This window comes from Chiloscyllium plagiosum, unplaced genomic scaffold (genome assembly GCF_037043375.1).
Source record: "Chiloscyllium plagiosum isolate Xiang-an unplaced genomic scaffold, Cpla_swu_hap1 HiC_scaffold_4, whole genome shotgun sequence".
In the NCBI taxonomy this organism is placed as follows: Eukaryota; Metazoa; Chordata; class Chondrichthyes; order Orectolobiformes; family Hemiscylliidae; genus Chiloscyllium; species Chiloscyllium plagiosum.
In genome coordinates, this window is record NW_028270142.1 from 111916220 (window position 1) to 111938249 (window position 22030).

Sequence of the window (22030 nt, forward strand, 5' to 3'; positions counted from 1 at the left end):
TGAAAGTACAGTCACAAGTAGATAGGATGGTGAAGAAGGCATTTGGTATGCTTTCCTTTATTGATCAGAGTATTGAGTATAGAGGTTGGGAGGTCATTTGTGGCTGAACAGGACATTAGTTAGGCCATTTTTTAAATATTGTGTGCAATTCTGGTCTTCCTATCGGAAGGATGCTATGAAACTTGAAAGGATTCAGAAAAGATTTCCAAGGATATTGCCAGGGTTGGAGGAGTTGAGCTATAAGATGAGGCTGAATAGGGTGGGGCTGTTTTCTCTGGAGCATCGGAGGCTGAGGGGGGTGACCTGAAAGGTTTATAAAATCATGAGGGGCATGGATAATATAAATAGACAAAGTCTTTTCCCTGGGGTGGGGGAGTCCAGAACGAGAGGGCATAGGTTTAGGGTGAGAGGGGAAAGATATAAAAGAGACCTAAGGGGCAACAGTTTCACAGAGAGGGTGGTGCATATATGGAATGAGCTGCCAGAGGAAGTGGTTGAGGTTGGTGCAATTGCAGTATTTTGAAAGCATCTGATAGCTATATGAATAGGAAGGGTTTAGAGGGGTATGGGCCAAGTGCTGGCAAATGGGACTAGATTGAGTTAGGATATGTGGGATGTTGGATCGAAAGGTCTGTTTCTGTGCTGTACATCTGACTCTATAAGTAAATTGGATAAATCTTTGAAAAGCAGGATTTTCATAGGCTGTGGAGAAAGACCAAAGACAGTAGGACTTGTAGGTTAAAGAGCTAGACAGGTATAATAGGCCAACTGATGTATAGTTCTATGAAACCAAGTTTACTTCTAATGTGATCCTTACTGTTGAGTCCCCAGTTATGTATGTTTTTAATGTTGACTGATGTCTGTATCCCTGTCTTCCCTACAGGTTATCAAATCTGGTGTGGAGACCACCTGCAAATGCCACGGTGTTTCTGGTTCCTGTACTGTTCGGACTTGCTGGAGGCAGCTGTCCCCTTTCCACGAGATTGGCAAATTGCTCAAATTGAAATATGAAACCTCGCTCAAAGTAGGCAGCACGACTAATGAAGCGACTGGCGAAGGAGAGATTACCCCACCGAAAAAGGCCATCGCTGCTACTCATCACCAACAGCATCAAATCCCAAGGACTACTGATTTGGTATATATTGATGACTCACCAAGTTTCTGCCGGCCCAGCAAGTACTCACCTGGCACTGCAACACGCAAGTGCTATAAGGACAAGAACTGTGAGAGCATCTGCTGTGGTCGGGGGCACAATACTCAGAGCCGAGTAGTGACTCGACCCTGTCAGTGCCAAGTGCGCTGGTGTTGTTATGTGGAGTGTAAGCAATGTACTCAAAGAGAAGAGATTTACACCTGCAAAGACTAAAGCTTCTGCGTTCCTATGGGAAGGGCCCTGGGGAGTCATGGTGTGGACCATGGACATTTTGCCTGAGGAAATACTGCAATAAATCCCAATAACTCCGGAATTCCATTTTAATGTACAGAAAATGTATAAACTTTATAACACATCTCTTGAATTCAGAGTCTGAAGTCAAAAATGCAGAGAAGATAAATACCAATCGGTTTAACACCTGGTTCTAGAGAAACCAGTTCACTCCAACATCCTGGATATAATTAACTGTCATCAGCATCAACTGAACATATCAATGAAACCTTCAGTAACTATCACGCTCACGAGCCAATTAAGAATTTGGGAAATGCAGTTCCAATGACTGACAACTGGGGATGTTCAGTTTAAGGTCCATGTATATCATTCAACCCTCAATTAAGTAATTATTGATATTACTTAGAAGCTTTTAAACAGGCTAGGTAAATATGGAAGATCTAGCAGGTTTCATCTGGACTGCAGTGCAGAAGAGTAAAGAAACAATTTAAAAAGCCAACATGTAACAAGTAGGTAAATCCAATGGGATAAGTGATTACTGAAAAGGTAGTCACAACCTCCAAACTTTTAACATATTTAGTGGGACTTCAGGCCATACTCAAGGCATCATTGAGTAACACCTATTTTACAAAATTTGCTCCTTGCATATGTTCATTGTACAATATTAGGGTGCAAATGTACTCCTTGACATAATGGCAAATCATAGACCAGAGAACACTAACATTTGATTCTATGCCTATGTCAAATTAATAGAATGGAGAGAATGCTAATGCAACTGATCTAAGTGCCCTATACTTAAGGAAAGGGAAGTAGACTCTCACCAATTTCTGATTACTATCCAGTAACCTTTGCTAGAAATGAATCTGAGGTCAAGTCTGGGTTTGGCTGGGACAACTTTCATAAATGTGCAGAATGCTGACATTCATCACCTAGCTCAGTGAAGAATGGCTACTGGTGTGAACTAACTATGACGGATGGTACTGCAAGTGTCCCAAGGGCATAAGAAGGGACATGTGTTGACAACAGATACAGAAATATATTGAAGAAAGTTGCCCTTTAAGTAGGGTTCAGTCCCAGTGCTGAACTAGATAATCTTTGTTGGGGAAAGTGAGAGCAGTATTCCAGGGTTAGGAGAGGACAGTTAGCCATGACCTTCAGTTCCTAACTATTACACTCTGACAGCTATTGTTAGTGTTTGAGTATGGAAGTAAGTTGGGTTTAAGCAAAGATGCCACTATCACCCATTATGACGGAATAGGCTCACAACCCTTACTTTCTCAGCTCACAGGGAATAACAATGCGATGACGATAGCTGGACTGTTCCTATAGTACTGAGTTTCAGCAAGAAATCCATTTCTTCCAGCAAGAGAGAGGTGGGGATAGGGGTAGAGGGCTGTGTGGTGATTAGAAAGAAAATGCATGAGACTTTTCATGATTTTATTTCGAATTCTGGCAAGTTCTTGGCAAAGCTTTCCCTAACCTTAACATGCCTTTTCTGAAGGTCACTTGGTTTTCATGTTTGTTCTGCAGGGTTCAGGTTGGGTTGTTAAAAGAAAATAGGTCTCCATAGTGCAATTAGAACAAGAAGCCAGACAAAGCAGCTTTTGTACATATAAGGGGCTTAGTGAAGAGTGCTAATATGTTCAGGTCCGTTCATTTGGGAGAAGTGCGTTTGAATCCAGCTGAGGTACCAGGCAGATGAAAGTCTCCTCACTCCAGTGGCTGTTAATTGTCAGGCTCCCAGAAGATGCAGACCCACTGTGTAGTAGTATCCATGCCAATAGACATTAATGATCTGTTTATATTGGGTCTGGGACCATCCCAGTTTAACATTAATTGGCGCAAAAGAGCTCATACAAACTGGCCATAAATTGTGAACTCTGGACAGTTACATGGCCCCAGAGTCTGGCTATGAGTTCCCACGCTTCAATGACGTAATGATCTCATTACGTTGTGGTATTCATAATAAACAAGGTCTGCAAGCTAAATGTTCGCCAATAGCCTGTGGATTTCTATTGAATGGGCAATTTGAGGTACTAGGAAAGCAGGATTTGCACATGTAAAAGATTTGAGATACAAAACAGACTAGAAGTGTGGCTCTTTCTCCTCAACTGGTTGAATAATGACTACCAGTATAAACACCAGCAAACCACTGACCATGTCAATGTAGCTTTCAGTGGAAACCCAAATTGGAAATGGGCATTGCAGTTGAAGGTTCAGAATATTCCAGTTTCCAACTGTCCGAATAGTCAGAGCTTTATCCATTGTTCTCGTACTGTGACTGTTGTAGTTCAACTACATGTGACAGAAAGAAAATAATGTTAAAGAACTCTAAAGATTGTGTACAGACTTGACTGTCAAATGCTGTAAGGTTCAGCAAGGATGAGATATTATTCCTCTGATTGTGATTGTTCAGACTGAAGACTAGCAGACCTTAATATAGACATGGTGAAACATGTTAATGGAAAAGCTGGTCTCTGATACTAATCTACTGTGCTTAAGTGGATTTAACTGTTGGGAGATCTAAAAAAGTGGCGTAATTGCATATTCCACACTCTATTATAACAATTTGACGTATCACCGTGCATGTTCACAAACAGCTATTTAACCCTGACATCCCCTAATCTCTACAAGATGGATTCAGATATTAGTAGCTCAGCTGGGAACTATTCAGAGCTGAAGTGAGCAGACTGCACAAACAGGATTACCTAAAGGATCAGCTGGAAGATACAACCCCGTTACGTCTCACCTTCTGAAAAATATTCATGCAACAAACATGGCTTGTAAATAGTATTCATTGAATATGCTGGTGGCATCTAATGGTTGAATATCAGCATTGCGTCAACTTTTAAAACAATTACAGTACCTGGAACAGTTTGGGTGGGGAGTCTTGAGTTCATTGGATCTTATTAGAATGCAAATCAAATATGGAGTGATTAATTATGATTAGATCTAATTCTAATCAAAAATGACTATCTCTTATTCACAAGTCAGTAAATACTGTATTTCTACGAAATTGAAGCTCTCTTGGATGTGTGACTGATCCATTCGGCCGAAAGGCCTATTACATACTGACTGTGCCCCATGCATCAGATTATTATCAATAATTCAGACCACTTATCCCCCAAAATGCCAAGTCACATCAGAGTTTTTAACATTACATGGATCCATACCATCTGTTTCTTAAACTGAGACAATTCTAGCACCTTGGGTTCGAAGTTATACTCAAGATGGTTTCTTGCAGCCAAGAGATTTTTTTGACAATGTGGAAGCCACTTAGGCCAAATTAATTCTGCAAGAAAATGCTGAACAATATGAGGACGAGAACTCCCAGAACCAGTGAAAAGAGCTACGTTCGTCAAGTGTGGAATTGGGGATAGAGGGTTCAGTGCATGCAAATATGGTGAAAAGCCTCATTATTAACTTTATAGAATTATCAAAAAAGTTGATAGGTTTTGAAAATGACTTATTAATGTGTTATACGCTCAACTTATAACACACCCTATAAACTATAATGTGCTGGGAGAACTAAAAATGTCTTCAATGCCGAAGCTGTATACTTCTGAGAATGGAACTGAGCCATACAAGGCCCAGTTTCATACACAGAATAAGCTGATCTCAGCAAGAAAACAATCTTAAATGCAATGATTGGGCTCAGGACCTCTGCGCTCGAAGACAGAATGGGAAAATCAGAAAATGTTCCTGCTCCAGATTGCTATCCAATGACTCCAACTGGCAGGCACTTATGTGTGGGGTGTGTAGATGTTGATTCAAGGATAAGTTTGTTCTCAGTCACAATTCATCTTGGGTTCAATCTTCATCTACTATGAGATGGTGCTGAACTCACCAGGCAGTGCCGTTGAAACAGGGGAGGAAAGTAATTTGAAGCTGAGGAAGAAACATATTTAAAAAGTTATGCAATCATGTTTTGGAACATGTGTTCATACCAAGAGGTGGATGACAAATCCTATTCTTTAAATGAGGCAAAGTAAACATGATGCAAACCCCTACTATTACAGGGTGCGTTATAAATGACTAGCACAGTACAGATTATATTGACCCTGGTAGCAGTATCTGAAAGGCTTTACTTTAACTTTCTACCACAGTGCACCACTGGCTGATAAAAGTGTGCTCATTGCTGTAATCTATACTATAACGGTCACAGAACCGGTCAGTTCTAATCATAAATATATATTTTATATATTATAAAATATGTAAATGTTAGAGGGAGGGAAGGGGTGCAATGGCTGTGTGTGTGTGTGTGTGTGTGTGTGTGTGTCAGAGAATTGGATCAAAAATCTCCAGGAATCACTTGAGGCGAAGGTTGTCTCTGGTCACTCTGTTAAGTGACATTCTAAAACCTAACTAAGATTTTGAGGCATCCACTATTTCTAACCAAGCTGACATCTCCACAATGGACCAAGGACACCTTTCTCTAACTCAACTGAACAAATAACTATTGACAAAAAGAATGTTAAAAAGGAGCATGTGAACAAGAATCTTTTTTTTAAAAAAGGATTCCAATTAAACAATGGTAAACAGTATTTCCAAAACTTTCATAAATAGGATGCTATGTAGAAATAACATTGATTTCAGGCATAGATTTTGTCACTTCTGAAGAATATCTGATGTACTGAACAGCAGCATATGATCAATGTAAGATGAGTTACTTTGATGAATTATGTACTGGAGAGATGATATGGAGTTTGTTTTTACTGAAAATCATGCAGCCAATTGCCTCTTAGTTCTGGTACACCAAATAACCACAGGGGAATATCTTGGTGACAGGGTTTGTGGAGAATTGGCTTTTCCATGAATGAATGAATGGAAAAAAGGCTAACTTTTCAGACAGCATTTATGCAGGCTTGAAGATTGTGGTTCTCTTTTATTCATGACAAAAGGTATAGAGAGTCTAAATTCCATTTTTATGCATACTATCAGAGGTGGAGTTACAGAAGGGCTTGTAGTTCAGCATGATTCTTCATATTAATAGTTGGTCTATAATAAATTGGGGTAATGCAGAGGTCACTTCTTAACTTTATTAGTAGCAATGTATCAAGAAGCTCAAACCCAACATGTGGGAATGTTCAGATTACTGGCTTGGTATCACACCACCTGGTCCACCACTAAGAGCCTGAAATTGTATTTAGGGCCCCATGGAACATGTCCTTAGGATAATTCATTCTTTGAAGTTATTTATTGGAGTGTGTGAAAATTCACTATGTACAAAAGAGGATCTGATCATGTGAGTGAGTTTGAAGCAGGAGTAGAAAGCCTGCACCATCATTCAGTAAATCATGGCTGATCCGATTGCTCCACATCCCCTTCCTGCCTATTCCGAATACTCAATCTGCTTTCCACTGCTTTTTGAAAAAGGAAGTTCAAAAGATGTGAGGGAAAAAGAATTCTCATCATCTCTGTCTGAAATTGGGATACCTTGTTTTTAACAAGTGAGCTCTGGTTCTGGAAGCTCCACAAGAGGACGCATCCTTTCTACATCTGTCCTGTCAAGTTCCCTTTGGATCTATTATGCATCAAGCAAGTCACCTCAGTTCAATCGCATTTAGATACACGATTGACTAGACTGCGTAGCAGGAATATGTCTGGCCTATTTTGATACTCATTTTAAACACTTTGAGTTTGACGTGTTCCACACTTGTATAATTGGAATCAGCAAGCAAATCCTGAATCTTCCAATTTAGAGAATTTGGGATAACAGCAGGGGAAGAATTCTTATCAGGAAATCTTATTTTGGCAATAAACAAACAAGGATCCAGAATTCTAGGAGTACGTGCTTGAGAGTTCAGTTTTTTTTTCCCCCACTGTCAAAAGGGGTAACTCTAGGCTGTTTACTGAGGACCTTTAAATGAGTTGAGGAACTACTATAAGATAAAATTTAAAGGAAAAGAATGAGAAGGAGAGGCAGAGATAATTTAAGAGAGATTTCCAGACTTTAGAACTGAAGTGGCCAAAACCATGGCTGCCAATGATGGGACAATGGAAATGTGGGTCAGAATTATTTTCTGAGGGTTGCAAAGAGTTAATTGGATGGTGAGGGACAAACTCATGAAAGAATTTGCACCTAAGAATTAGAATTTTAAAATTCTATGTGTGGGTGAATTGGAAGTCAATATAGCTGGCAGAACACTGAGGAGATGGATGAATGGGAAATTGGAAGCAGAGTTTTGGATGAGATTATATTTATGGATTGTGAAAGTGGGAGGCTGACCAGGAGAACATTTAAATGCTAAAGATGTAACTAAGGCAAGTATATAGGGCCATGTATTTACTTACAGAGCCAAAAAATGTCAGATGTTATTTGTATCTTAGGTTAATTTTTGATAAATGACAGGCAACAGTGTTTTTAGAAGACTCAATGAGGAATTGATAATATTAAAAGTACAGCAATAATATTTTACACAAATGTTTTATCAAATTTGCATTACAGTTAAGCAGAGCATTCACGTAAATATTAAAACTTCGATTTGTATTACAATTTAAATGTATTTCTTTTGCATAACTGAGGTATTTGGCTTTACTTTCAAACATCCTGAGGTCTTGCTGCTGCTAGCTGAGTGGTTTCCCCCTCACACATATTCCAACACTCAGCTCATATCCTTGTCCCCACCTCCCACTGAATCCTCTTCATTATTCCCCAGACTGCCAAAAATACTCCGCCTCTTCTGATTGTTCTCCAGCCACGCTCCAACTCCATTCTCTTGGGTCCTCCCCATTATTTTCATGAATGCTTGATATGCTTCGTTTTCTACTTCTTCATGTTTAGTGCGTTGAGATGCTTTCTGTATTCAGGGTGCACTTTGTGGGCTAGTATATTCAGAACTCTGCCACTCATCTCCAGAGGAAGCAAAATAGATTAACCCCGTTTGTTAAAAGAGCACAGAGAGGAATTTCATGGGGTAATCATTTAAATAGGGTTGCTTCATCCCAAAAGAAACATGGGGAACAAAACAAATGAATGCCATTGTGTATTTTTTTTGTATTTTGTACATGTGTGGTGGTGTATATGTGCATGCAAGGATGTGTATGTGTGCTTAAGAGTACATGTATATGGGCGCTAGTGGCTATGAGGGAGATTGAGGGTTGCTGCGTGACTTTGAAAGCGGATTCTCGCACTGAACCTGGATGCTTTCTGTAATTATTTAAATATATACTATTTAATGTGGATATATTTTGCTCTTGTAAATTGTAAATACTGAGTTTTCTCCTGTTCTCCTGTGGTATTAATACGTCTCAGTTAATGCGGCACATATACTTTATATTGACATTAATTAGGAGTGCAATGGTTACAGTCTTTCTCTTTTCAAGCCAGTTTGCAACATCTCATTAATTCCTTGACCATCTCCTCCTGAATTTCCACCACCTCAAGCACTTTAACCCTGAGTGTCCAGTAGCTGAGGATCCCACAAGGCTTTGATAAGGTTGTGGAGTCAAAATGAGAAAACAAAAATCTGTGATATCCGAAAATGCTGGAAATGCATAGAAAGGGCTTTCCTAGCAGCTGAGGAAAAAGACTTAATAGCTAGTGAAGGATTCTTGTTCAGTATTGCCCAAGACCTACATCTAAAGCATGTATCCATCCGTTCTGCTCCCCCTGCTGATTTGGTTTTTATTTGTTAGTTAACAGAACAGGATATTTCGAAATAATTTGGCCCTGAATGTTTAGACCATTAGATTTATGCTGAGGAAAAGTATGATGTTTTAATTTCATTCCAGCAGATATTCTTAGATTGATCCTATCTCTAGACATCACTAACACATTATTAAGCAGATATCCCTGACCCACAGTGACATTGAAATTCTTGCTTCCTGAGGAAGGAGGTAGACACAAGTGCAGAGGCTGGCTGGTCACTTGCCTTGATATAACTTATAAGTTCTTAACTTTCTCTTGGAGCACCAAATGTAACCAGCTCTGAAGCAAGGGTCAAATTCTGACCAGTGTGCACTTCTGCCCTTTCCAGCTTATCTCACTCTCAAGTGTTAATCTGTGGTCAGTGATACCATTTACACAATACAGCACGTGAGACTCTAGAGTTAGAAGCTATCTAGTCTATTTGAACCAGAGACCACCTAACTCCACTTAAGACATTATTCCAATATTTTACAGTTTGAAGTAAAGAGGAATAAAATATAAAAATGTATCACATGGTTCTGGCCACATTTACTAGGGAGAAATATTAATATTGGATAGAGTCCAATGAGAACTTTGTACTATGCTCCAATGCAGTTATTCTGGTGAAACCCCTTGTGTTATGTAGTGCCCCAAAGTTTGATGCAGTTTGATTAAATTGGCCAGTATTTTTCAATCAGCCTCTGAACTTGCCTCACTCTAATGACTGTCACATAAGTTGTTCTAGGAAGTGATGCTGTAGGTGCTTTACTCTCATAGGCTGCCCTAATGAGCTCAAAGAAAATAGTCTGTGCCTTTCACAGCAGTACCCTTGATAGTCACAAAACTCAATGCCCTGATCCCAAGAAGAAATCAGAAAAAAATCTCTTGGGAAATATTAAAAATCAGTCCACATATTAAAATTATGAACATTGCTGGCAAGGCCAGCATTTATTGCTCTTCTCTAGTTATCCCTTAGAAGTTGGTGGAGAGCCGCTTTGAACTGATGCATTCTGTACAGTGCTGGTATTCATAACAAAACGTAAAGTTGAGACCACTGGGATTTTCACCCAGTAATGATTAAGTAATGGCAATATATATTCAAGTCAGAATGATTTGTAGCTTTGAGTGAAACTTTGAGATGTTGCTGTTCCTAGATACATTTTCCTTTTATCCTTCCAGATTGCAAATTTTGCATTCGAGAAATAGTGTTGGCAGAGATTTGCAAATCAGTTTTGGTTGTGACAACTTTGAAATACAGACACTTTTTGTTTTATAGAGAAAATTGCAGTCATGATGCAAATGGCAAGACTGCAGAAACAGTGAGTTGAATAACCAATTGATACTTGCAAACCTTTCCAACCTCTTTATGGCAATGCAGTGAGTTCTTTTTAATGTTGAACTGAACAGATTGGATATAGACTCAACATTTCATCCAAGTAGCAATACCTCTGACAATGCAACATTCCCTTTGTACTGCACTGCAATGTTAATGAACATTTCCTAGTCAGACAAGGTGCGGGAATCTGGAATATCAAGATTTGACAGCAGGAGCGTTTGCTACATGTATATTGCAAATTTAACTGGATGGATAGTGGAAAAAGAAAAACAAACTTGCAGTCATTGCACTCCTGATACTAACATACCCAGGTTATGTGTGTTTTTTTTCTCACAGAGTCTAATGGAGCCTAAATTATTTGTTTCTACCTCATGTGCATAGCTTGTAGGTAATGTACTGATTCTTCAGAGTGACTGTGGAGGATGTATTTAAGTTATTTAACACCTTGGTATACCAAAAGCAAGAGAATTTTGGAAATAAATGAATTGTGAATTATTTTTCAAATGTGTTTTGTATTCATCCTTCTCACATCTAATATTCAGAAATCAGAATGAGGGAAGGCTTCATAGACCAGGATGGGAGACACATCTCAATTGGGAGTTAAAATTTAGAAAAGGCACCATGGATAGTGTTTGGAAACAGAAACAGGAAAATAGAACTTGGGAGAAGCAGCAGGTAATTTGGCCTGCTCCACTATTCAATAAGATCATGGCTAATCTAGTTGTCATTTTAAATCCTCCACTTTCCTGCCTGCTCCCATAACACATGACTTATTTTTCAGTCAAAAATCTATCTAACTCAGAGTTGAATAAATTTAAATGCATAGCCTCCATTGCTTTCTGGGGAAAGGGATTCTCATACAACAACCTAGAGGGATAATAATTTAATGTCTGTCTTAAAGGGGAGATAGACTTCTTAGAATCATATCGATGTACAGCATCCTTTGGCCCAACTCATCCATACCGACCAGATATCCTAAACTGGTCTCGTCCCATTTGCCAGCATTTGGCCCAGATCCCTCTAAAGCCTTCTTATTCATGTACCCGTTCAGGCATCTTTTAAACGTCGTAATTGTACCCACCTCCACAACTCCTCTGGCAATTTGTTTTACACTTCCTAAACTGCATTCCTTCATTTTAGTTTTGTCTGCAACAGGAAGCAATCTCCAAGTATCTGTCCTATCCATTACCCTCTGGGAACTTACAAAACTCTGAAATTCAGATTTTCTGGGTAGGGAGAGTTGAGGAAGGGGCCATCCCTCCATCATGGGATCAGAGTTGGGAATGTTTGCTGATTGTTGCACAATGTTCCACGCCATTTACAATATCTTAGCTTCTGAAATGGCCCATATCCAAATGCAGTAAGACCTGGAAAATATCTAGATTTGGGCTGAAAAGTGGCAATTTGTATCGCACAAATGCCAAGTAATGACTATGTCTGACAAGACAGAATCTAAACATCTCCCCATGAAATTCAATGGCATTACCATCACTGAATCTCCCACTATCAACATCCTGGTGGGTTACCACTAACCCAGAAATTGAACAGGACCAGCAATATGAATACTGTGACCTCAAGAGCAGATTAGAGGTTATGTACACTACAGTGATTAACTTACCTCTTGACTCTCAAAGTCTGTGTACCTTCTAAACTTATGACCGTGCATATGGAAAAAACAATGGCAGTAAATACATGGGAATGCAACCACCTACAAGTTCTCCTTAAAAACCACACACAATCCTGACTTGGAACTATGTCAACATCCCTTCATTATCATTTTGGCCAAAGTCCTGGAATACCCTCCTTAACAGCATTGTGGGTATACCTCCACCACCTGGACTGCAGCAGTTCAAGATGGCAGCTCATTACTACCGTCCCAAGTACTATTAGGAATGGCAATCAATACTACCCCAGCTAGTGATGTCCATTTCTCCTGAATTAGTAAGTTTTAATTCACTACTTTCAGGCCTTTGGGGGCTCCAATATGGTGAGCGACCAATGGGATGAATGTTCCCCTTCCTTCTGGATGTTAATATTTTGGAACAAATTGGACCTGAGGTAGGGTCATATGATCTTAAATTCCAACAGCATGGAGCACTGCAATATTAGTCAATTCATACTGTTATCCAGAAAAATATCTGGAATTGCCAAGTTTAATACAGTAAAGAGTCACACCGGTGCATTAGAGCAAAGTACACTCTTGCAGTAGCTATTAAGTAATGTTTCATGGGTATGACAGATAGACGTATATTATGTCTCTAGTAATTCTGCATCTGATCTGGAGAATACAATATGGTGTGAGTAATAGTTGGTGGAAATATTTATTCCAGTTATGTAGTTAACTGATCTCTATTAAACTAGGATGTAAGTTTAAGTGCAGTTCTGACTGATGGGTTGGAAATCACATCTGTCTGCTGGCTATTCAACTGACAGCTGAGGACCAATATCTCTGCTTGTAATCTATTATATCTTTGTGTTTATATATCACATGTTGATATAAAAAAAGAGAACCATCCACATATCACAGATTCTACTCCACGTATGTCAGGCATCACATGTCACACATTACACTCCGCACATCACATGCCAAAAATCACACTTCATACATCATGAACCACACATACTACACGTCAGATGCCAAAGGTCAAACTTCACATGTTTTATGAGGGAGTGAAATTGCAACCAAATAAATTTCAAAACAAAGCATAGAGGAGGAGAAAGAGAACCAATTATTTTTGATTGATTTTCTAGCTTTAAGATATCTCCTGAGGATTGGAATCAAGCAGCTGCCAGGCTAACAATCATGCAAAATAGCACCAATAATTAGAATAACAGAATGGTTGTAGCACAGACAGTGTCCATTCAGTCTGACATGTCTGTAACCAGCTCTCTGCAACAATTGCTTGGTTCATCTCACCCACCTGTAATCAATCTCAAACAGATCTTGTGCCTTTATTGATCACAAGAATTAACTCTGCCACAGTTTATAGTGACAGGATCAGTTAGCTCCTGAATGCTAGCCATACTTCAGCCCTTAGACTACTGAAATAGATGAATCAAAAGTCAGCCAGTTCATAAGCAAAAATGCAACACCATTGTCTAATGTTTTGGACTGATTTATTCTCACTGCTTCAACCATGTGGGGAAATCATCAAGTTATAGAGTCATGAAGCACAGAAACAGACCCTTCAGTGCAACCAGTCCAAACCGACCATAATCTCCAACTAAACTAGTCTCACTTGCTTGTGCTTGGCCCATAAGCCTGCAAACATTTCTTATTCATGTACTTATCTAGAAGTCTTTTAAATGTTGTTACTGTACCCGCATCTACCACTTCCTCTGCAAGTTCATTCCACGCACCAGCCATTCTCTGTGTAAAAAAAATTGCTCCCATGTCTTTTTAAAATCTTTCTCTTCTCACTTTAAAAATATGTCCTCTAGTCTTTGAATCCCCCAACCTGAGGGAAATATATCTGCCATTCACCTTAACTATATCCATCATTATTTTATAAATCTCGATAAGGTCACCTCTCAACCTCTTACGCTCCAGTGAAAAAAGTTCCACCCTATCCAGCTCTCCTTATAACTTAAACCCTCCATTCCCAGCAACATGCTGATAAATTTCTTCTGAACCCTCTCCGGCTTGATAATATCTTTCCTACAGCAGGGCGGTCAGAACTGGACACAATACTGCAGAAGAAGCCTTATCCTTTCACTGAAGTTTGATCACTGTATTCAGGATGCAAATCTCAATCCATGATAGCACCAATCAATGAGTAAGATGTAAAAGTCACTCAACACCACACAACCATAAGATGTGGGAGCAGATGTAGGCCATTCAATCCATTGAGCTTGCTCCAGCATTCAAAGAGATCATGGGGCTGATCTGATAATCCTCAACTCCACTTTCTTGCTTTTTCCTTTAACACTTGATTTTCTTATTGATTAAAAATCTGTCATCTCATTCTTGAATACTGTTTGACTCAACTTTTACAGTCCCTGCGGTAAAGAATTCCACAAATTCACAGCAAAATAATCTTCCTCAACTCTGTCTTAAGTGGGTGACTCCTTACTCTGCGATGATGTGCTCTGGTCCTGCAGTCTCCCACAAGAGAAGCAATGTCTCAGCATCTACCCTGCCAAGTCCCCTAAGAATCATGTACTTTTCAACAACATTGCCTCTCATTCTTCTTAAATCCAATGAGTACAGGCTCAATGTACTCAAACCGTCCTCATAATAAATCCCATCCAAATGCAAGATCAACCTAGTGGACATTCTCTAGGCTGCCTCCAATGCCAGTGTGTCTTTCCTTAGATAAGTGGCCCAAAACTGTTCACAGAATTCCAGCTGTGGTCTGACTAGTGTCTTATATAGTGCATTTCAAGTCAAATCACATCAAAATGCTCTTCCTGGATTAGTGGTGCTGGAAGAGCACAGCAGTTCAAGGAGCAGCGAAATCGACGTTTCGGGCAAAAGCCCTTCATCAGGAATAACGGCAGAGAGCCTGAAACGTGGAGAGATAAGCTAGAGGAGGGTGGGGATGGGGAGAAAGTAGCATAGAGTACAATAGGTGAGTGGGGGAGGGGATGAAGGTGATAGGTCAGGGAGGAGAGGGTGGAGTGGATAGGTGGAAAAAGAGATAGGCAAGTAGGACAAGTCCGGACAAGACATGGGGACAGTGCTGAGCTAGAAGTTTGGAACGTGGGTGAGGTGGGGGAAGGGGAAATGAGGAAACTGTTGAAGTCCACATTGATGCCCTGGGGTTGAAGTGCTCCGAGGCGGAAGATGAGGCGTTCTTCCTCCAGGCGTCTGGTGGTGTGGGAGCGGCGGTGAAGGAGGCCCAGGACCTCCATGTCCTCGGCAGAATGGGAGGGGGAGTTGAAATGTTGGGCCACGGGGTGGTGTGGTTGATTGGTGCGGGTGTCTCGGAGATGTTTCCTAAAGCACTCTGCTAGGAGGTGCCCAGTCTCCCCAATGTAGAGGAGACTGCATCGGGAGCAATGGATACAATAAATGATATTAGTGGATGTGCAGGTAAAACTTTGATGGATGTGGAAGGCTTCTTTAGGGCCTTGGATAGAGGTGAGGGAGGAGGTGTGGGCGCAGGCTTTACAGTTCCTGCGATGGCAGGGGAAGGTGCCAGGATGGGAGGGTGGGCTGTAGGGGGGCGTGGACCTGACCAGGTAGTCATGGAGGGAACGGTCTTTGCGGAAGGTGGAAAGGGGTGGGGAGGGAAATATATCCCTGATGGTGGGGTCTTTTTGGAGGTGGCAGAAATGTTGGCGGATGATTTGGTTTATGCGAAGGTTGGTAGGGTGGAAGGTGAGCACCGGGGCGTTCTGTCCTTGTTACGGTTGGAGGGGTGGTGTCTGAGGGCGGAGGTGTGGGATGTGGACGAGATGCGTTGGAGGGCATCTTTAACTACGTGGGAAGGGAAATTGCGGTCTCTAAAGAAGGAGGCCATCTGGTGTGTTCTGTGGTAGAACTGGTCTTCCTGGGAGCAGATACGGTGGGGGCGGAGGAATTGGAAATACGGGATGGCATTTTTGCAAGAGGTAGGGTGGGAAGAGGTTTAATCTAGGTAGCTGTGGGAGTCGGTGGGTTTGTAAAAAATGTCAGTGTCAAGTCGGTTGTCATTAATGGAGATGGAGAGGTCCAGGGAGGGAAGGGAGGTGTCAGAGTTGGTCCAGGTAAATTTAAGGTCTTGACACTGACATTTTTTGGACTCCCATATCCATCAAAGTTTTACCTGCACTTCCACTAATATCATTTATTGTATCCGTTGGTCCCGATGCGGTCTCCTCTACATTGTGGAGACTGGGCGCCTCCTAGCAGAGTGCTTTAGGGAACATCTCCGGGACATCCCGCACCAATCAACCACACTGCCCCGTGGCCCAACATTTCAACTCCCCCTCCCACTCTGCCGAGGACATGGAGGTCCTGAGCCTCCTTCACCGCCACTCCCTCACCACCAGACGCCTGGAGAAGAACGCCTCATCTTCCGCCTCGGAACACTTCAACCCCAGGGCATCAATGTGGACTTCAACGGTTTCCCCATTTCCCCTTCCCCCACCTCACCCTAGTTCCAAACTTCCAGCTCAGCACTGTCCCCATGACTTGTCCAGACTTGTCCTACCTGCCTATCTCCTTTTCCACCTATCCACTCCACCCTCTCCTCGCTGACCTATTACCTTCATCCCCTCCCACACTCACCTATTGTACTCTATGCTACTTTCTCCCCACCCCCACCCTCCTCTAGCTTATCTCTCCACACTTCAGGCTCTCTGCCTTTATTCCTGATGAAGGGCTTTTGCCTGAAACGTCGATTTTGATGCTCCTTGGATGTTGCCTGAACTGCTGTGCTCTTCCAGCACCACTAATCCAGAATCAGGTTTCCAGCATCTGCAGTCATTGTTTTTACCAAAATGCTCTTCCTGCCTCTTGCTGCACAACTCCAGATCCTGTGCTCTCAGCAAGGGTTCCGGCAGGGAAGTGGTGAGCGGGAGAGTGAGAGATTCAGTGAGGGCAGGATCAATGAGAGGGTATATCAGGGAGTGGCACAGGGAACAAGTCAATGTGTAGGCAGTGGGAGGAATTACAATCTCAATCTCTGTACATTGTGCCCTGGTACGAATCTCCTGCCCTTTCCTGAATAGCCCTGTAAGTTGTTTCCACAGAATTTAAATAATCATCTAGGGGTCTCCCAAATGCCTCCTCCCCAGCCCCAACACTCCCCCTCCAATCTCCTTTCTCTCCCCCCACCACACCACATGGAACCCTCACCTACCACATGCCATCACCTTTACTCCTTCAGCCCCCTTGGGACCCCCCCCCACCACCAAAACCTGACCCCCGGGCCTTGCCACATATTCACTATCCCCCTGACCTGGAACTCTCTGAGGCCGAACAGTCCATCTACAGTAAAGGACTCACATTCATGCCACTCCGCCCCCACCTCAGTGAGTTCTGTACCAACCACGATGTGGAGCTCTTCTTCCACCGCCTCCATCTCCATGCCATGTTCTTTGACAAAAACTCCCAACCTCCCTCTGAGGACCCCTTCTCCCACCTTCAATCTTTCTCCTCCACTTGGTCACTCCCCCGCTGGCCTTTTATCCACCCTCGACCTCTTCATTGCTGACTGTCAACGTGACATCAGCTGCCTCAAGTTCTCCACCCACACCTATCTTTCCCCCTCTGAACGTACAGCGCTGCACTCTTTCCGCATGAACCTCCGGTTCACTATCAAACCCCGCTGACAAAAGCAGGGCAGTGGTCGTCAGGAGACTGGACCTCTGTTACAGAGGCCGAATGTCAACTCTCTGACACCACATCCTACCTCCCCCTTGCCCATGACCCCACCACGACTCATCAGGCCAAAATCACCGCATTGTCTGTGCCCTCGTTGCCTCCGGTGATCTCTCCTCCACTCATAGATTCCTCAGCCCTGCACTGCCCGATTCTACCTGCTCCCCAAGATCCACAAGTCCATCTACTTGTCCTATCTCAACTCCATCCTCTCCCTCTTGATTCAGGCACTTCCCACCCATGTCCATGACATCAACCACACCCTCCATCTCTTCAGTAACTTCCAGTTCCCCGACACCCAGCGCTTTATCTTCGCTATGGACGTGCAGTCCTTATACACGTCCATACCACAAAGGATGGCCTCCAGACCCTTAGCTTCCCCAACAGACCCACCAGTTCCCCTCCACCAATACCCTTCTCCACCTTGCTGAACTGATTTTCACCCTTAATAACTTTTCCTTTAACTCCTCCTATTTTTGAAATCCAGAGGGTGGTCATGAGCACCTGGATGGGCCCCAGCTATGCTTGCCTCTTTGTTGGCTATGTTGAACAGTCCCTCTTCAGTACCTACACAGGAACTGTGCCCCAACTCTTCTGCTGTTGCATCAATGACTGCATTGGCGCAGCATCCTGCACCCAGGGTGAACTGGAGCAGTTCAAGGGCTTCCACCTGTCCCTCAAATTCACTTGGTCCATCTCAGACACCTCCTTCCCCTTTCCTGACCTCTCCATTTCCATCGCCAGTGACAGTCTCCAGACAAACATTTACTACAAACCCACAGACTCTCACACAACTACCTGGATTACATCTCCTCCCGCAAGAACTCCATCCCATTCTTCCAATTCCTCCACTTTTGCCGCATCTGCTCGGACAAGGGGACATTCCACTCCCAAGCATCTCAGATGTCCACCTATTTTGAACAACGTGCTTTTCCTTCTTCTGTCATCAAGACAGCCCTCCACCCCACCACCTCCATTCCCTATTCCACTACGCTAAACCACCCCCCTCCAAATGCAATAAATAGAGAGGTCCTTGTCTTTACCTACTACCATCCTCCGCAGCCAACGCATTATCCTTAAACACTTGTGCCAACTCCAACTAAACCCCACCACCAAGGACATCTTCTCCCCATCTCTCTCTGCCTTCCACAAGGACCGTTCCCATCAAAAGTTCTTGGTTTGTGCACTCTCCCCACTGACTCCCCCTGAACCCCCAGGTGTCTTCCCCTGCAACCGGAAACATTGCAAAACCTGCCGGTACACCACCCTCCTCACCTCCATCCAGGGCCCTAAACAATCCTTCCAGGTGAGACAAAGGTTCACCTGCCTCTCTTCCAACCTAGTTTACTGCATCAGGTGCTCCCAATGTGGTCTTCTTACATCAGGGAGACTAAATGTAGACTTAGGGAATGGTTCGCCGAGCATCACAGCTGGGCCTGCAGGGGCCGACCGGAACTCCCAATCACCACCCATTTTAATTCCCCTTCCCACTGCTTTTCCGACATGACCATCCTTGGCCTCCTTCATTGCTACAACAAACCAAACCGCAAATTGGAGGAACAACACCTCATTTTCCATCTGGGCAGTCTGTAGCCCAGAGGACTCAACATTGAGTTCTCCAATTTCAAATGACCTCCCTTCCAATGCCCCGACTCCCCTCCCAGCCCCTCCCCGTCCCTTCCACTCCTCCCAGGCACCTACTGGATTCATTCCTCCCATTGACCAACCAGGCGGTATCCTCTACCTGTTCTCACCTATCCCCACTTTATCACCCTGCTCCCACTACTCCCTTTATCTGCAGCTCCCCTTACACCCACCCCCAGTCCTGAACGAGGGTTACACCCAAAACGTTTACTTCTCCAGTTCCTGATGCTGCCTGGCTTGCTGTGTTCTTCAGCCTCCTGCTTGTCCACTATGTGTCCAGGCACTCATTTCATGGCTTTGTGCACCATCATGCCCTTCTGCAATCTTCATTTAGCCAGGATTAATTACTTGGCTTGTGGTAATAGTAAAGTAAGTAACCAACTCACCATAGATCCTTTGACAGCATTTTCTATAACCCTTACTGCCTTGAAGGACAAGGCCATCAAATACATGGGAACATCAATACCTGCAAGTATCCATCCAAGCCATACGCCATCCTGACTTGGAAGCATATCATATTCCTTCAGTGTCACTGTGTTGAAATCCTGGAATTGTCTGGCTGCGTAGTACTCACCTGCCTTGTGATAGTTTAAGAAGGCAGCTCACCACCACTTCTCCAAGTCAATGGGCAATTAATGGTGACCTCACCAGCAACTCACACATCCACTAAGGTGCTGACCATGAGGTTGCAGATTGTGGTTGAATACAATTCTGCTGTTGCTGATGGACCACAGTGTCTCATAGATGCCCAATTCTGAGTTCCAGATCTGTTTTGAAGCTCTCTCATTTAGGGTGCCATTAGGGTAGAGGATTTATTCAGTCTGAAAATGGGACTTCACAGGGGCAGTACGGTGGTCTCTCCCACCAATACTGTCATGGACAGATATGTCTGTGGCAAGTGAATTGATGTGGACAAAGTCTAGAAGATGTTTACCTCTTGTTGATTCCCTCATTGTCTGCCTGAAGTCCAGTATTGTAGACATGCTCTTTAGGACATAGCCATTTCAGTCAGTAGTGCAACTACTGAGCCACCTTTGGTGATGGGTATTGAAATTCCCCACTCAAAGTGCATACTTTGTCATTGCGACCCTTGGAGCTTCCTCTAAGTAGTGTTGAACATGGAAGAACACTGGTTCTTCAACTGAGGGAGGTTGGTGTGTGATATTCAGTCAGTGAAACTTTACCTGATATCATGAGACTTATATTAGTTTGGGAGTACAGATCCTGAATAAATTGCTGAATAAAAGACAAATTTTGCTGAAGCATTATCCTCAGGACATTCACAAGATTACCCATTACAAAGGGGAACAAGAATTTATACTGCATGATAAAAGTGTGCTGCTAAATTGGCAAGTGGATTCAGATTGATTGTATTGCTATGAAGAATGCACCAATTAATTGATGACCAACATTTGATTGCCAAATTTTATTTAGATTAAAACTAGGCAGGTTTACTCTGATTGGTCAAGGTATTGCCCTGAATAATGAACCAGAGAATGGCTGATGAGTTGATACAAGTGCATCATGTGTGTATGTCCTTTCTGTCTGCAAAGGACTGGGCCCTGTGCTTTAATACATACACCTTTAGTATGTGCAAGCACACCACGTTGTGTGCCCAAGTGACAATCTTACATTTGAAGTCAACATGCTTCTTAACCCAATCAGAATTATTTAGCAAGTTATATAATTTTGGAATCACAATGTTGGACACTTTATATTGGGATTTATAAGCACTGGCTGTTTGAGTACAGTTAGTATCTTTCCTGTTGCAAGCAACTAAAGCAACATTCTGTTTGATAAGATCCTCCAGCATTGGGACATATTGACTACATACCAGGCACTGAAATTCATACTCCACATTACTCATTTATGTGGTAAACAGAACATTTTTTTGGTTGGATGACAGTATCCTATAATTGGCAAATACCATTCATGTTGCTACTGCACACTTCATGTGTTGCTTGAACTGGTAAGATACTCTATCTTATTCTGAGGGAGGCTGGCCACTTTACAGGAGCAAAACCTTGTAAGAAATAACCTGATTAGACCAGCTATTATCCTGAAGGATAGTATTGATGCTCCTTATTTCAACAGCAAGCTTGCATGGTGAGCAAATATCTCAGGCCATATTATGTCTCTATCAAAATTCACTCTGGACTTCAGCTCTTAAAAGTATGTCAGGTCTTAGCTAGACTGAGAACCTATACCATGGAACCTTTATAGAGTAAGGGTACAACTTTGGTTCCATTCTCGTATAAGAAGCACTAGGTTCAGTTAACACTGATTGTGGTAAAAGGTTCGGGCCCAAGCTTTATGGGGTGAAATTGGTTGAGAAAGTTTCACCTAGATCGGTACAACTTTATTCAATTAGAAGATGGCTGCCTGACTGAAGTCGTAACTAAATAACCGGAAGTTTTTCAAGAAGGTCAAGGAACTATCAGAGAAGCCAAGGCTACCTTACATGTTGACCAGGAAGCAATTCTACAATCCTGCAAGGTCCGCCCAGTGCCATTTGCATTATGCAAAAGGAGATGCAGAAATTAGGAGGCTGAAAAGTGAAGGAATCATCAAACCAGCCCAGTTTGTAGAATGGGCAGGACTGGTCATACCGATTATGAAAGGAGAAAGTGAGAACTGCAGATGCTGAAGATCAGAGTCGAAACTGTGGTGCTGGAAAAGTACAGCAGGCCAGGCAACATCTGAGGAGGCCTCATTCCTGATGAAGAG

General features: G+C 42.6%; 1 protein-coding gene across 2 annotated transcripts in view; it reads left to right on the forward strand.

Moving 5' to 3' along the window:
* Window positions 1-10845, forward strand: part of wnt9a (wingless-type MMTV integration site family, member 9A) — an 84091-nt gene extending 73246 nt beyond the window's left edge. For both annotated transcript variants that reach the window (XM_043687930.2, XM_043687931.2), the window contains one exon: window positions 884-10845. In XM_043687930.2, coding sequence (XP_043543865.1) covers window positions 884-1366 — 483 coding nt within the window. In that variant the 3' untranslated portion in view covers window positions 1367-10845. The remainder of the gene's footprint in view (window positions 1-883) is intronic.
* The last annotated feature ends 11185 nt before the right edge of the window (window positions 10846-22030 follow it).